Source organism: Rhododendron vialii, chromosome 1a, assembly GCF_030253575.1.
Source record: "Rhododendron vialii isolate Sample 1 chromosome 1a, ASM3025357v1".
Classification (NCBI taxonomy): domain Eukaryota; kingdom Viridiplantae; phylum Streptophyta; class Magnoliopsida; order Ericales; family Ericaceae; genus Rhododendron; species Rhododendron vialii.
The window spans coordinates 42,398,908-42,416,434 of NC_080557.1; the positions used below are offsets into that span (position 1 = coordinate 42,398,908).

At 37.3% G+C, this 17,527-nt stretch overlaps 1 protein-coding gene across 1 annotated transcript; it reads right to left on the minus strand.

The window, feature by feature from the left end:
* On the minus strand, positions 1–3,917 carry LOC131323747 (zinc transporter 1). Its single transcript, XM_058355594.1, has 2 exons — positions 3,283–3,917; positions 1–729 (listed from the first exon to the last, which is right to left on the minus strand). Exons 1-2 carry the CDS (start codon positions 3,872–3,874, stop codon positions 335–337), a joined length of 987 nt encoding a protein of 328 aa, XP_058211577.1. The 5' UTR covers positions 3,875–3,917; the 3' UTR covers positions 1–334.
* Between the last annotated feature and the right edge of the window lie 13,610 nt (positions 3,918–17,527).

Below are 17,527 nucleotides of genomic sequence, written 5' to 3' on the forward strand. Positions count from 1 at the left end.
TTTGACACACGTACTTCTGCACAATCTTATTCTGTTTCACAATCGTTGACAGCATATTTCACCGAGCAAGTCCACTGACACAACAATGTATTCAACAATTTGCACAACATGTTGATTGGACAATCCATGATTGGCGATTGCAAAACATTTATCTATCCAGTTGACAATCATGCAGTGCCAAATCGTCGTGTCCCGTAAGTAAACTTTGTCTGTTACACCAAATACGTACACACAAAAAACAAAATCTCAATTTCAAATGCAATTCAAATGAAACCAAATCGGCCTATGAATCCGTGTTTTCCAAATGCAATTCAAATCGGCCGGAGTATTTTTGCTAGGTATCCCAGGTCATCACGACGGCTATAATCCCCACACCAAGAAACACTGCAATAAACTTGAAATATGGGGTGTCAAAATAACATGGACCCTGTGGTTTGAACCCTTTTGCAATCAGATGGTTGATGGCAACATAGATGAAAACACCACAGGCAAGGCCCATGGAGATGGCATAGGTCCAATCAGCTCCAGGTCCTTGTGTCGTTGCATCAATGGCTATGCCTATACCCACTCCAAGAGGGCTGGAAATGGCAAAGGCAAAAGAATACGCTGCGGTCGTCAGGAATGGCCTCTTTGGTAACATTCTCAGCAGTGCTATCCCCATCGAAATGGCTGCAAATATCTTGTGCAGGGAGATAGTCCACAGGTTTTTCCATGCCTCTCCCTTGGTAGCTGAACATACAGGTTTAAGGAGACGAAAGTACGTAAAAAAAAAAAAAACAAATGATGAATTACACAAGTCTGTTGCGGTTTAATCTTAATGTAGGATTAAGGGAACACGAATGCAGGTAATAAAGAAATCGGAACAAAGACGGCCTGTGGCAGATGAACCAGGGCGACCACCCTATATCCACTTTTTGATTTTCTACTGGAATTATAGTAGCTAGTTTTTATATCAAATATGTTAAAAAAAACATATATGTTCGCCTGCCCGATATTATTTTAAACAATCCAGCACCTGCAATATAACCAATAGTTATGAGAGAAGATAGTGTTATTTTTAGGAATACTTGGGTCGAATATGTCTACAATAATAGTTTTGGTAGTACTACATAATTGGTGCTATATACATATGATCATAATTTGTACACGTAAATACATAGTTTTCATTTTAACAGAATTAACTAATACCAAGCAATAGAATTCAGATATTACGGGCAAATAAGATCGAACACTTCATACTTGGAGTTAGCCCATTTTAAATGACATGCAACCAAGAGACCAAGACAACTCTGCTCTTGCTAAGCAACCATACATGGTAATGATTTGGCCAGAGTTAGCCCATTTTAAATGACATGCAACCAAGAGACGACCAAGACAACTCTGCCCTCGCTAAGCAACCATACATGGTAATGATTTGGCCGAACTTCTCCAATGGTGGCAAAGCTAAAATTTAGCTATACCTTCCTAGCTGCATGCTTCCTCAACGAACATCAAACTATCCTTTTCTGAACAAACTTTTGAATTACCAACTAATTTTTATATATTTTAACTATCTCTTAACCACATTCTAACCAAGATTTTACTAGCTAGTATTTTCAGGAATGCACCAACTTTCAGTTTCATGCATTTCATAATACTCTTACTCTTCTATCTTTCTATTGTTCCAATAACACAAAACGTTATCTCTGAGGTCTGTGTTCTTGATTGTTCATTCATACCGTTAACAGATTAAGTTATTTATGGAGTTCTTTTCTTTGTATTTTATGCGTACTGTTAAAAGATCATAAGTTTATGTTTGAAGTTTTGTTCTATGTATTTCATTCATACTGGTAACAAATAAAGTTATCTGTAAAGTTGTGTTCTCTGTATTTTAATCGCATTGCTATCGAACTCACCTTGCGGAGGTAGTAGTAGTTATAATATTTTTAGTCGAGGTTTTAATAAAGACTCTTTCGTTTGAATTGAAATTCATAGTAAAAATACAATGCATACAAGTGAATAAAATTACAATCAAAAGTTAAGATTTTGTGTGGGATCTTGCTGCCCGTGTTCTTATTTCTCCTATTTATTTTTATCTTCTTAGATTTGACAAAATTTGATCAGAAATTGTGAATTTTAGGAATATATTTTCCAACATATGTTTATATATTTGTCAACACCATCAAAGAATTTGTTTGTGTGCAAAATCTGTGTTATTGAGTTCATGGAGAATTTTAAGTTCTTCCAATTGTTTGATTTGGATTTTTGGTTGTAGAAATTGGTGGAAAATCTGATGCGGCACAAGTGGCCCTAGCCATTTATGCTGCCAAATTCGGCCAAAGAAATGGCTGAGCCAATTTTTAGCTACCATTTTGGCTCCCCGTTGGAGCTAGGTTTTTTTACCTTCAGGACAAAATATGATTTTGACTGCCACTTTGGCTCTATGTTGGAGATGCTCTAAAGGTACTGATCATGTTTTGCTTGTTTCAGCTAGGGTTGTTGGTTACTAACAGCTTATCAATTAATTTCAATTTTTTTTTATCCGCCAATTAATTTCAATTTAACAAGCTTTCTTCAAGACAAGATGTCTGAACCACTTCGTATGCACCCTGACTAATTCTGATACCCTAAAATTAGCACCCGTTTATGAAATGAGCTTAATTAAGCATGATCATGAGGATTGTGCATGTTTACTTGTTAATCATTCAAAAATTTGATGCACTTTATCTTCCTGGGTAGGTATGAATCTGATGAAGCTAAAGCACTTTTAATCGACAAAAATACACCCCCTTTGTAACATCCTGCTATGGATATATATATATATATATATATATATATATATATATATATATATATATATATATATATATATATATATATATATATATATATATATATATATATATATATATATATATATATAGTACTTAATAATGTAATTTTGTTTTTTTTTGTTTTTTTTCCCTTTTCGTTTAGTAATTAGATTAATTTTCATATACTTACATTTGATCGTATTAAGAAAAATCATCAGAAATTTTCACGGAATAAGGCAAAAGTATTTTCATGAAATTTTCTTTTCCTTTCATTAATTTGCTCCTTTAATTTTAATCATTGTACCCGTTACATGTGATTAATAGAATTCTTTCTTCGCTGTTCAAAAAAAAAAAAAAGAATCGAGGACCGACGTAATGGTATTTACTCCATAATTTTAGAGGCGGGTTTCTTCTTTGTCACACCTATTCAAATCTACCAAAAAAGATTATGAAAAACATGGTTTGTAAATAAAAATGTAGTAACACATACCTGCTACTCCAACAGCAATACCCTCAAAAACAGAATGAAAGCACAAAGCAAGAATAAGAAGTATAGCGTCCCCTAACGACGTGGTCGCCCCGAAAACCGGCCGGTGGTGTGAATCTTCCTCCGCCTCCACATCTCTCCCCCCTCCGCCTTCCACCTCCACCTTCGCCTCCTTCTCACCGCCCCTCGTCGTAACAAGAACCACAACACAATCACCAAACATGGTGAGGAGGTACCCCGCCGCGGCCAACATGTACGAGAAAGGGTACGATTTGGTGGTCAAATCACCGAAGGTTTGAACCGAGTCGCTCAAGAAGTGCATGAGCGAAGTACCCAGGAACACGCCGCCGGCGAACTGGGTGCCGAGCAGGAGGAAGCTCTCGTTCCACCGGCAGAAGTACGGGGAGACTCCGCCGGCGAATGTGGTTGTGAAGAGGATTATGAGGCAGTAGATTTTTACTAGGATTAAGCCTCTCGAGTGCAAATCCACGGTGCTGATTTGGTCTTCGTCGGCGGTGGTTTGGGAGAGGTGGAGGGATAGGAGGAGGGTGGAGATGAGGAGGAAGGTTGACTTGAGAGGTTTCATGGAAGCCATGTATGAAGGCTTTGATGGGAAGAAGAGAACTCTCTCTTTCCTGGTTGATACATATGAGCCTCTGTAGACACATATATGTATGCACCTATAGCTCATTGGAAAGTAAAATAATATTATTAGAAATGCGTTTGTTTGACAAAACTAAAAAAGAATGATATAAAATGTCATAGTAGAAAAATGCGACAGTACACTCTTTTATCTGAGTTGGTACAATATGCAACCATTTGGATCGTCTTGAGTTCAGGGGCGGCTTCACCTGTGTTTGAAGGGTTTGCCTGACTTAAAAAATGCACGAAAATTTCGTATTTTTTTTTCATATGATTTGATTTTTCTTTCATAAATTTTTATATTATCGGCACTGAATTGTTTATGAGTAATCAAAGTAAAAAAAATTAACTTAAATTTGTGAGTATGTAGATAATATAATTTAACAAAATAAAATAAATTAAGCACAGTTCATTTTCAGACATAATAAAAAATTTCAAACCTTTGTATACAAAAAATTCCTTTATGTTTTTGTCACCACTGAACTGAAACTGCTTGAGTTCATAACATTTATTGTAAAAATTTATGACACCATTCTTGAATTCAATTTTTTATGGCAATTTATATCTAAAATCATAAACATTAATGTTAAATTCAATTCAATTGTTTTGAGTTTTGTATTGATATTTTGAACTTTAAATCTAATGTTATGAAGTTGCATACAATCATGAATTTAAGGCAATTCAAGCAGCTACATATTGTGCACGTCAAATACATCGAATAGGAGTATGTGTTGAAGCATTTCGCATATAACGTACATTGTTGAATTATGTACACGGTGGACATATGAAATGCCAGGTCTCAAAGAAAATTATTAATAAGTGCTCCTAGACGACGGCCCTTCTCCATCACATATGTGTGCGTGAGAGCCATAAATTTGTGGTGAAACCCACACTCACCAAGAACAATATTATTATTTAGTGACAAGTGAAAGTTGTGTGCGAAGTAACTATGAAAGGGGATTCAATGGTGGGATCGGTTTCAGATTACCAAAAACTGCAATCATGTACGTAATATGGATTATGGCAACCACATCTTAGGATCATTTTCGCATGACGCAACACCATGAATACCCATTTTATGAACTCCACATCGCATTATAACATGATAATATATGTATAATTCAAAATTTAACAGAAACGTGACCAACCAAACATTAAACTATAAATACTGCTTAAGCCAATAATAATAATAAGAAGAAGTTGCTTAAGACCTGAGATGTTCTGAATAAAAAAATAATTCTGTAGATATGAGTATCCTCTCTTTCATTCTCATTTGCAGTACAGATTTGACTTTCTCTAAGTTTGTAACAATTATGTTCTAGAACACATTCTTAAAAAATAAGTATTTATTTCACATTTTCAAACTAAAAAATAATATAAATGGAAAATAATTTTTTGATTTCTTTTGCACCGTTCAAAAGATCTCAATGAGATCTATCAAACAAAATTCATATTTTTGAGTTTGAAATTATCTTCTTAGAAAATAAGTACATATTTTTCGTTTTTGGAACGGGTATAGTTCTAGGCCCGAGATCGATCCTTTGTGCCAAAAAATGGTGTGTGCCGAGTGTATTTGGACCGTTAGATTAATGTGTGAGTTTTATTTTTCTCTTATGTTATAGGAGTAATTTTTTTTTGTGCGATCCAACAATCGAAAATGCACTCAACACAGGAACACGCATTATTTTTCGACACAGAGAATCTCGGGCTCTCTAAATGTTGCTTCAGACCTTCGAATGGACGATGCCAGTATATATTTTTTATTTGTGCAGATGTGTATCCTCCCGTTGGTTCTGGTTTGCAGTACATGTTTGACTTTCACAAGGTTGTACTACACACACCAGTTGTACAGAAATAGCCACGGCGAATGTATTGTTTGATGGTCGGACCGAATAATTCGGGAACTATGCATCACTCATCAGCTGCGATATGAAGGTTTTATTTTTTTATTTTATAATACTGTGATATGAAGTTGACAACTAAAATGCCCGAAATCGTTAAGTAATAGTGATCCAATAAAAATTTACTCCACTCGAGTGTTTCCGGTAGGAAATAAATTTTGAAAAATAAGTTGTTGACAAGTTATCGTTAATCGTTCGAGGTTAAGAGGTAGTTTCAGATATGTAGAGGTGGAGCCAGGATTCGGATGCGGGGGTGACACCGTTCAATGAAAATCTAGCTACATGTTGTGCGAAAAAATATGGAAAACAAATAAGTATAATGTCATATAATTAGGTTCTGTTGTGGACTTAAAAAAAAAAAAAAAACCAAAGGCTTTGCTTCAACTCCCTAATGATATGCAAATTATCCAAATGCAATATATTACGATTCTAACTTTTCTTGATCCGAAGAGACCATTCTCTAAATTGCAATTTTTATAGTATTTGTACGAAGTATTATTTTTTTTCCGCATACTCGTAAATACCTAGTCGTACCATCTACCATGTTAGTCTATAAAGAAAATATGTGTTCGAAGTTCCTTTGAAATTAGTAGAAAAAATTACAAATCTTGTTGGAATTTAGGCCAAAACTCAAATAGTAGTAGAATCCAATAGCTAGGATTCAATTAAAAACATGAATAAAAAAAGTAGAGCCAAGGGGATTCAAACCCCAGCTGTCAAGCTTCAATTTAAGACTGCTAACCGCTTTGTCAAAGCAATTTCTTGTGCAAAATGTTATGCATATATATTATTTAACCTTGTTATTTGTTTTTGTTTTTTTTGTGTATGGGTATTTTCGAAAGGAATATTTAAATATTCATCCTCATTATTCATGTCATGTAAGAATTCATCCCGCCCTTTTTTCATACTTATGTTTTCATCCTATTAGTGTATGAATTACCTTTCTTAGCCTTTTCACTATGATATACATATATTATGTTATATTGCTTTCCTAATTTAGTGGGATTTGATTTGATTGTTTTCCCAATTTAGTGAAATTGGATTGGATTATTTTCCTAATTCAATGTTATATTGTTTTCCTAATTTAGTGGGATTGGATTTGATTGTTTTTCCAATTTAGTGTGATTGGATTGGATTATTTTTCTAATTCAATGGAATTTGGTAAATTTCAATATGATTGATTACTTATTTTTAGGAATATAACATGATAAGTTGACCACATATTTGCATTTTTTCTTCATTCTTCGAGTTGGCCAACCAAATAACAGAAAGTCATATTTTTCATTGATCTTATTACATGGAACATGGCTAAATTACCGTAAAAATATATATAACATGACATATTCAAATCGTTACATGGTTAAATTACCATGACGATTACTACGTGGACACGATTAATATCCCATGATTCGAACAAATATTTCATGGTAAATGGTTCAAATAAACAAAAAACCATTCAATCTGTGTATCGTCATGGAAACCTTCATTAATAATCATGGTAAGAATACCCAAACAAGCCATAAATAAAAAAAAATCAACGAATAAGACGAGAAAAAAACATGAATATTCAATCGCCGATTCATGGTTAATAAACCATGAATACCCAAACCATATAAACAAAAAAAAACTTCAAATCACTACATCTTGAAGATTTGCTCCGGCGACAACGATAACGCCCACTTCTCCATTAAACTTCATTGACGATAGAAGATGATTGATTGGCGAAAGGGAGGAGGGAATCGGTTGACAGCAACGGTACTGAAGGGAGATTTCTGTCGGCTTCATTGATGACGACGGAGGATGATTGATCGGCGAGAGGGAGGAGGGAAACGGCGGCGATAGAGCGGAAGACGTCGGACGACGAGTGGATCGCCGCCCACCAGAGGACGTGTGAATGGCGGCGGCTGTTTATGGAGGACGAATGGAGGACTTTGGAGAGAGAGAGAGAGAGAGAGAGAGAGAGAGAGAGAGAGAGAGAGAGAGATGCTTACTTATATATAATCCCACCCGAATTTTTGGGATCCATAATTTAGGGATTGAACGGAAATCGTGGGACGGGATGGAAAAGATTATGTTTTGGTCTCATTTTCTGGTATATATATATATATATTAGGGGCACTTTTGGTATAAAAAAAAAACATGGATGAAATCATAACTGTTCAAAAAATGGAGGATGAATACTTAAGTTGGATGAGATTTGAGGATGGATAATTAAGCCTCCCTTTTCGAAGGAAACGGGAGTGGCACGTGCCACCCCGCCCCCATGCTACCTCCGCCCCTGCCCATATGTCTTTTAAGTTGAAGCATATGGTGATGGTATTTTTTTTTCTATAAAAAGAAATGTATTTGTCGCACTTTTTATGTGTTGAAGACAATGAAAGCCACCAAATTACGTGGTTTCGGAAATATAGTCTCCTTTCTCTCTTTCTCTCTTTTTCTATGGTCCTATGGATGAGAGAAAAAAAAATGGGCTCAAAGTTTGGTTGGTCACATTAACATTTCTGTTTGGAGATTATCTCGCTAGTAAAAAAATAACTGTTTGCAGTTTATTACTCTGTATCGTTAGATTGATCGCATGCGTACGTATCTCAATCGCGATTCCCGTCCTCTCGTCGTTCACCGGTATATTAATCCGAAAGCGACATTCTGTATATTTTGACCGCACTGTCTTCGTATGCAATAATTGAACTTTATTAATTTTATCGTTTTAATAACGCGCACGGTGTGTTTGTTTTTTACCCTTGCGTGTAATCGATCAAATTACTTATGCCCAAAAAATGAGAAAACGATGGTTACGGGCCCAAAAAATGAGAAGGCCCATTATTCTGGTCTTGAAAGGGCTAAGGTTCGTCTATTGTCCAGTGGACTGTATGCCTAACAGGCCTGAATGTTTGGGACGTAACTATGGCCCATCAAAGTACAATGCGAATCATGTGCGTGTAGTTGGTAAGTACAGTGATAAGCGCTTAAATGTTCACATAAGCGTCCCCTAATTTATCCTTGCTAAGTTTATTTATATTGTTACTTGAAGTTTAATGCTTTTATTTTGTGTTATAGGTATTTGGAGGTTTTGATACAAAAAGAGCAAAATTGAAATATGGAAAGGTGTTCGAAATTGGGTTGTTTGAATTCAGTCAAGTGACAGGTCGGAATCGCAATATGGAGTCAAGAGTTCAAAGCCGGACTTAATTAATCCACAATTGGACTTGGACTTTGGTATTCTACTGGGCCTTATAATTGGAATATTTGTTATTGTGACTAAGAATGGGGCCCAAGGTTTTTTTCAACAATTGGCGTAATTGGCATTCATGGCTGGAAGCATATAAAAGGAGGCTACACACAACAGCAGACATCATCACGCACGATCAGAGAACGGGGTTTCGGACTTTTGGACGCACGTATCACTGGAGAAAAGAACAGAGGGCTTCGCATATACACATCAAAAGTACCGCAGCAGTCAGTCACGGCCATCAACAGAAAGATCAACGCGATGTTCTCCTCTCCGATGTCCGGCTAAACTCGTTTCTAGGGTATAGATGAAATTCGATCTCTGAGTAATAATGTTTATATTTTGATTTAGTGTTTTATTATTCGAATCGTGGTTATATGATATAAGGATTTATTTGCGGTATTAATTTTCTCTATCAAATCTTGTGTATAATTTTTTAGATTTTTATGCACGTTCATGCAACAGTTCTTAATTGTTCTGTGATAGCTGGGTAAGATGGGTTATGCTCTGTAAGACGCGTCGTGCTATTAGACGATCCGTGCCATAGAGACGGATCGTACTAGTAAGACGGTTCGTGCTAGGCAGCGATACCTCATGCTATTCAGTGATTCATAAAAATCTTTTAGCGATACCGTGAGGACCCGCGAACCCTAACGATATCTGGATTGATTCGAATAATAGACCTTTCTTTATCATCGTATAGAGATTGTTACAACGGGTCGAGTGGATTCGAAACCCTAGATCTTTTCTCTCATAAACTCTCACTTTTTATTGCTTATTTTTATTCAGCTTTAAATATTTTAGAAATTAACAATCAAATCTCTTTTCGAATTAAGTTAGAAATCAATTAAAGCAATCGCAATTTAGCCTTCGTAATCCCTGAGAATGATACTCGGAGTACTTACTACTATCTTTTAGATAGTAATAATTATTCTGTTTTATTAATTATTTTTGATACGGAAACGACACGATCATACAGCTACACAACCGTTGGCGTAACTGCCCCGGTTTGTAGTCGGTAGATGGGTGGGTTGGTTTTCTTCTCGGTCGATGCCTCCAGGCACAGGTAATGCTCTTGTACTGTGCACGTGGCGCTTGTTCGAATGAAAGATGGGATCTCTAAAGAAATTAAAGAATTGGGAGCAATTTTTTGCTAATTTTAGGAGGCTGGCATCAAACCCAAACGAAAGTCACTCTTTAACGTTGGACTTGCACTAGGTAAGTGCCCGCATCCAAGAGCGAAGTGTCCCACTTATAGGCAAGGCAAGCTGCCATGAGAGGGACTTGCACATCCTTAAATATTGTCAGGCTAGAGATAAGAAAGGAATAAATGAATTACCAAACAAAGTACCCTACACTCGTTAGCTGTGGACAGTCACAATTATTGTATGTCAAATTTTAAGAAAGCAAATCTTCAAAATTGGTGTATAATGACAAACATACGATTATAAGACATTTAAGGCCCCAGTTCCATTAAGATTTTTATTTTTTGTGTATTTATTTATTGCTTTACGAGATATGTTATTCTATCACAATACATTACATTTAATTTAAAAAATTAATTCTTACAAATAAGTACTTATTTTAGTTAGTGAAACACATCTTATTTACATAAAACACAAACTTGTACATCAAAATAATACATGACACTTGTCCATTATCATCATGATTCTTTACCACAACATACCCTAATGGGAACCATTAAAGAGAGATTAATGGTTGTGACATGTGATTATGTTGACAAATGCGATGGTGATTAAAGTGCACATAATATAAAAAATAATTAAATCTTCAAAATTTTAACATGTTTTCTTAAACATAATAAAACAATGAGACAAATCCAACTTATATCTGATTCTTGTTCTGATCTCACGGCTAAGACGACTCGTCTGAGACAACACAACAAGAATGATTGACTTACTTATCAAGAAAAGATACTAAAAAAAAGATACAGTTGACCCATTTTGTCGACTCGGTTTTCTTGATCAGTCTTTAGAAGCTCTTAGGGTCCCTATCGACCCTGGAGTGCAAGAGAACATGGAGAGCAAGGAATTAGATACACAAGTAGTCCACGCTGTACACGATGAGTGTTCGCCCTTGGATAGAGCCCTACCGAGACCCCGTACACTTGTTGAGTCCATGATTAGGTGAAATTGAATCACTGCCATTTCTGACTATTTGTGTTGTTATCTAGTCATGTTATTACCTAGTACTAGCTTGTTTGATAAAATTGAAAACTGAAACTGAATGCTGAAAAATTAAGAATTGAAAGCTGAATGCTGAATTTTTTTAAGTTGAAAAACTGTTTGGTAAACATATTAAATACTGAATTAAAAAAAAGATAAGTTAATTTAGTTCTGATTCTCTCTTAATTTAATAATGGTCACAATGTACTTATAATAATGGTGGAATGACGATTGTGCTGGTGTGGTGGTGGTGATGGAGTGGTGGCGACAGTGGTGGTGGTGATGGTGGTGTTGGAGTGTTGGCGATAGTGGTGTAATGGTCGTGGTGGAGTGATGGTGATGTAACGGTGGCAGTGAGTGGTGATGTAATGGTGGTGGCGGCAGTGGAGTGATGGTGTAATGGTGACAGTGAATAGTGTCAGTGGAGTGATAGTTGTGCAATTGTGGTGGCGGCGGCGGCAACGGTGTGGTAGTGTTGGTGGCAATGTGGTAATGGTGGTGGTGGTGGTGATAGTGGAGTGGTGGTGGTTGTGGAGGAGGAGTGGTGGTGGTGGTGAGAGTGGTGGTTGTGGTGGCGGTGAAGGCGACGTGGCGGTGGTGGTGGTAGTGATGGTGGCGGTATGGTGATTAAATACAAGTACACAAGAATTCAGCCATAATTAAGTAGCTCAAAGCTACTTTTTTTTAACTTTTTAACCTACATTTTAAGTAGCACTTAATTTGTTAAGTAATGTATAAAGTCATTATCAAACCTACTGAATCACTTATTACTTAATTGATTCAGTTTTAAGTGCTGAATTTAGGGCATGTTTGATAAAACTGAAAATTGAAACTGAATGCTGAAAAATTAAGTACTGAAAGTTGAATGCTAAATTTTTTAAGCTGAAAAGTTGTTTGACAAATATATTAAGTACTGAATTAAAAAAAGATAAATTAATTGTTGTTCTAATTCTTTTTTAATTTACTAACGGTCACAATGTACTTATAATAATGGTGGAATGGTGATTGTCGTGGTGGTGGTGATGGAGTGGCGGCGGCGGCGGCGGTGTTGGAGTGCTAGCGATAATGGTGTAATGGTGGTGGTGGTGGAGTGATGGTGATGTAACTGTGGCAGTGAGTGGTGGTGGTGTAATGGTGATGGTGGCGGTGGAGTGATGGTGTAATGGTGACAGTGAGTGGTGTCGGTGGAGTGATAGTTGTACAATGGTGGCATTGTGGTGGTGGCGACGGCGACGATGTGGTAGTGGTAGTGGTGGTGGTGATGGAGTGATAGGGGAGTGGTGGTGGTGGTGGTGGAGTAGGGATGGCAATCTCGGCCGAACCGATGGGTACCCGAATCGAAACCGCTTTTTTTCCCCGAACCATAACCGAAAAATTCCCCGTTGGTGCGGATATGGTGGAGGTTGGAAGATAACCGAACGGGTTCGGTTCGGTTACGGTGGAGCTAATAACCGAACCGTTCCCCGAACCGAACCGTTCCCCGAACCGAACCGAAACAGTGTATTTACAAAAATACCCTTGTATATATATATACACACTTCCCAGTTCCCACTTAGGGTTTTCATTTCACTCGGCAGTCTCCACTCTCCAGAGGCCAGACTCGCCTCCACCTCCAGAGCTCCACCAGAGCAGCGACTGCTCTGTTCGATCTTTCTCTCTCTCTCTTAGTCTCTCCCTCAATCTGGACTCTCTCTCTCTAATCTCTATTCACTCGGCCACTCCTGATTCCTCTCGAACCTTTCCAGACCAGACTCGACTCCACAGCTCCAGAGCAACGACTACTCCGTGAGATCTCTCTCTCTCTCTCGCTCGATCTCTCTTAGTCTCTCTCTCAATCTGGACTCTCTAATCTCTATTGCACACTCTCATGTCTCTGTAACTCTATTTTTGCAGGCTACGACGATCTATTGACTCAGCCGACTGTAACTTGATCGTGAGATCTCTCTCTCTCTCTCTCTCTCTCTCTCTCTCTCTCTCTCTCTCTGTCTATCTCTCTCTCTCGATCTTGTCTCTCAACTCTCGGTTTTTTCAGGAAATCAATTGCAGCAGTCGGATAGTCCGCACTCCGCAGTCGCCAGTCTTCGGAGCCCAGTTGACGCAGTCGACTGTTATCATTGGTTTATCTCTCTCTCTCTCTCTCGTGCTCGAAAATATAATCTGCTTCAAATCTATATGCTTGAATTTACTGCAACAGTCTTTTGGTCCGATGTCACTAGATTATTTTTTCATATTGCTCTGTTTTACCTCCCAGTTGTTGTGGACATGTAAACCACACAGGTTGTGAAAGTCACATAACTGCAAAGTATATATGCTTGAAAAGTGTGTTTTAGAGGTATATATGTGATTAGAATTTTCATAACTGCAAAGTATATATGCACAAAAAATAAGCTTGATCGGACTCAATACTATTATGAATTTACCTCGGTGATCGACTATTTTGGCCTCTGAAATGGGACTGTTACATATGCAAAAAAAAAAACATATATGTATATGGTTTTTTATTATACAGGGTGGTTGATCATCATTCATCCCCGATCACCCCTGAGTTGAAGGTTTTTCTTTTTTCCCAACGTTCCGTTAACAACAAAAGAAAAACAAATAAGTGTCTTGGTTGATTAGTGTATTAACTAAGTACCAATTAAATATCTAAAAAAATCTAAACAAAGGAGTGATTGCCAATTTGAAGGGTTGACTAATATTCTGATTTGTGAGAAGCTACCCACAAAAGGGGGGGCAAGGGGGGAAAAACAGATCATTTTGCCCGGTTGCCTGGGTGGGGTCTTTTGACCCTCTTCAATAATTGATGCCTTGGGAAGAAAATTCCCTTCACATACACCGGAATTTGTATTACTAACACATGCATACCGTCCAGTATGCAATTTCATTGACTATGAGTACTCTGTGGGGCTCAATTGCCACACAGGTTTTTTTTTTTGTGTAATCTGCTTACTGCCTTTAGCCGAAGGTTCCTTATTCTGGATGATTCCCTTGTGCAGGGTACACTGATTCTTTTTACCATTGTATGACCTAATATGTATAGTATCTCTAAATTTAACTCTCATCACATTCCATTTCATAGCGAACAGCAATTAGCAAAATTAGTTGTTTCCTTGCCACATACTTCATGGAATTACATCTCCAGTTGGTAGTGTAAGTCAGTTAGGCATATAGGCTTTGTTTGCGGGTGAGAGCAAACTGTTTTCACCTACGGGTGAGAGCAAACTGTTTGAGTGATGCAGTATTGAGGTTGGAAGGTGTATTTATTTTGTGTTAAAGGCAATTTTGAATCTTGTCCTCCCCAGGCTAAGGCCTCCAAGTAAGGAAACAAAAGAAGACAATTTTGTAGGGGGTTTTTTGTGTGTGTATTCGTATATGAGGATATATTCAAGGGGATGGTTCAATGTAATGAGCTATGTAGAATATGAGAGATGTGTTAACATTATGACTTTGTTTGCCACTTATCAAGGAAAACATGATCACTTTATTTATTAATTTTTTGTGTCATTTTGTGGTGGAAGTGTTTCTTAGTTTATGTGTTAATGTAAGATAGTCCAACGTGCACCAAAATGCTAATGGGTATATGGTTGTGAAATTAGTGTCAATTGTGTTGGCTGGAAGTAAAAATGGAAGTTGGGGTTTGGATAATATTGGGGTTTAGGATTTTAGTCAGATTTTGGGTAGCTCATGATCTTTCACGGGACAGGATGCTAATAGAAATAGAAGCTTTGATCCTTGTACTAGGAGAGCATAAATTTGCTTACCTGTTCAACTTCTGATGAATCAAGATTATTTTTTTTCTCTTATGAATAGTCATTGTTTGTGCTCCCTTTGTTTGATTATGGCTCCCTTTGCGTACATTGAACTCAATTTAGCGGATACCTCTAACTGAGCCTCCAATTCGACTTGAGGTGTAACGAAGCTAAATTGAGCATCAATTGCCTTTTATTGCTTTTAGTTATATAACGTGGCGGTGGCATAACCCCATAGAATTGTGTTGAGAACGAGGCGGCGGCATAGCCCCTCTAGTCTGCTTAACTAGTTTGTGATCTGATTGTAGCTTGAATTATAATTGCAGCTTAAATCTGTAATTGTAGCTTGAATCATGTCTAAATCTGCTGGTGTTTTCTTAGGATTAGATTAATTATGTCTGAATCACCTATCGGTTCGAGTGCTCAGTCAACAAATCCGGTTGATGGTTCTGGACCATCACAACCAAGTGGTAGCCCCGCACCATCATCATCCCCTCTTGATAACCATGCAAGTGACAATCCTACTCATCCAAGTGACAATCCTACTGATGAAGTTGAAGTTGTATCAGGAAAATCCGATGATGATGATGATGGTGGAAAAAGGTTAAGGAGTCCTTATTGGGCTCACTATAATAGGGTGAAAATTAACGGGGTTTTCAAGGCCATTTGCAAGTATTGTGGAACAAAAATTTCTGGAGAAACAAGGAATGGAACTTCGCATTTGAAAGAACATTATTTAAGGAAACACCAAAAGAAGGATAACATGAGGCAACAAGTTCTAACAAACAATTTTATGAACAAAGACCGTCCTCCGCTACTAACTTCATATAGTTTTGATCATGAGACAGCACGGAAAGAACTTGCAAGTGCTATAATCATGCATGAGTATCCCCTTTCAATTGTGGACCATGTTGGATTTAGGAGGTATTCAAATGCTCTTCAACCTTTATTTAAGGTGCCGTGTAGAAACACAATGAAAGCTGAAATATTTAAGATTTATGAGTACCAGAGGGGGAAGACAATGAGTTTGGTGGTGAGTAATGCAAGTAGATTAGCTATCACAACGGACATGTGGACTTCAAGTAATCAAAAGAAAGGCTTCATGGCTGTCACAGCGCATTTTATTGATGATTCTTGGACTTTGCAAAGTCGCATTTTGAGGTATTTCTAACTTATATCGCTATATTTATTCCTTTATGCAATGTAAATCTTCATTTTTCTATTTTTAATTAAATATCAATGTTGCATGTTAGGTTCATATATGTGCCATGTCCACATACAAAAGAAGTTCTATGTGACCAATTGTTGAATTGTTTGATGGATTGGAACATTGATAGGAAGATTTCAAGTATAACGGTTGATAATTGCTCTACCAATGATGCCATGATTGATCTTTTGTGGGACAAACTTGATAGTGCGTCGCTCATGTTGGGTGGGGATTTATTTCATATGCGTTGTTGTGCGCACATTCTTAATCTTATTGTTAAAGATGGGTTGGATGTTATCAAGGTGGGTATTGAGAAAATTCGGGACAGCGTAGCTTATTGGACAGCATCACAAAAAAGAGACGAAAAATTTGAAGAAACAGTACGCCAATTGAATGTGACTAGTACTAAGAAATTAGGACTTGATTGTGCAACTAGGTGGAATTCAACATTCTTGATGCTTCAAACAGCCCTACTTTATAAGGATGTGTTCATTCGCTTAAGCAAACGGGATGCTCAATATAATTCCTTACCGAGTGAACGTGAGTGGGGGTTTGCTAAAGATGTTTGTCAGAAGCTCAAATTTTTTTTTAAGGTGACAGAGTTGTTTTCTGGAACTAAATACCCCACTACTAATCAATGCTTTCCAAATATATGTGAGATTAGACTTGAATTAAGAGATTGGCTCCGTTCTGAGAATCAGGTGATTAGGGAAATGGCCAAAAGAATGGTGGAAAAATTTGACAAGTATTGGTCTGTGGTAAATGGTGTTGTGGGGGTTTCTGCTGTGTTGGATCCTAGGTATAAGATCAACGTGTTGGAATTCTACTTTAAATTATTGTTTCCAACAAGTTATAAGGAAGAAGTTGAGAAAGTTCGTGCACTTTGTTATAAATTGCTTAAGGAGTATCAATGTCCTAGTTCAATGATGGAGGGTATTGGTGACTCTTCTTCCCAATCAAGTTCCATTGATGAAGAGTTACTATCAAAGTATGATGTCTACATGCTTAGGGAGTCGAAGAGAAGTAGGACAATCGATACTGCAAAATTGGAGTTGGATCATTATTTGTCGGAAGATGTCTTGCCAAAATCCATGGGATTTGATGTCTTGAATTGGTGGAAATCACATCAACCCAAGTATCCAATTTTGCAAGCCATGGCTAGGGATCTGTTAGCTATTCCGGTATCGACGGTTGCTTCTGAGTCTGCATTTAGCACGAGTGGTAGGTTGGTGAGTCCACATCGTAGTAGACTTCATCCCGACACGATGGAAGCCTTGATGTGTGCTCAAAGTTGGTTGTGGGCTGCCGAAATGAAAGGTAATGAATTTAGTATC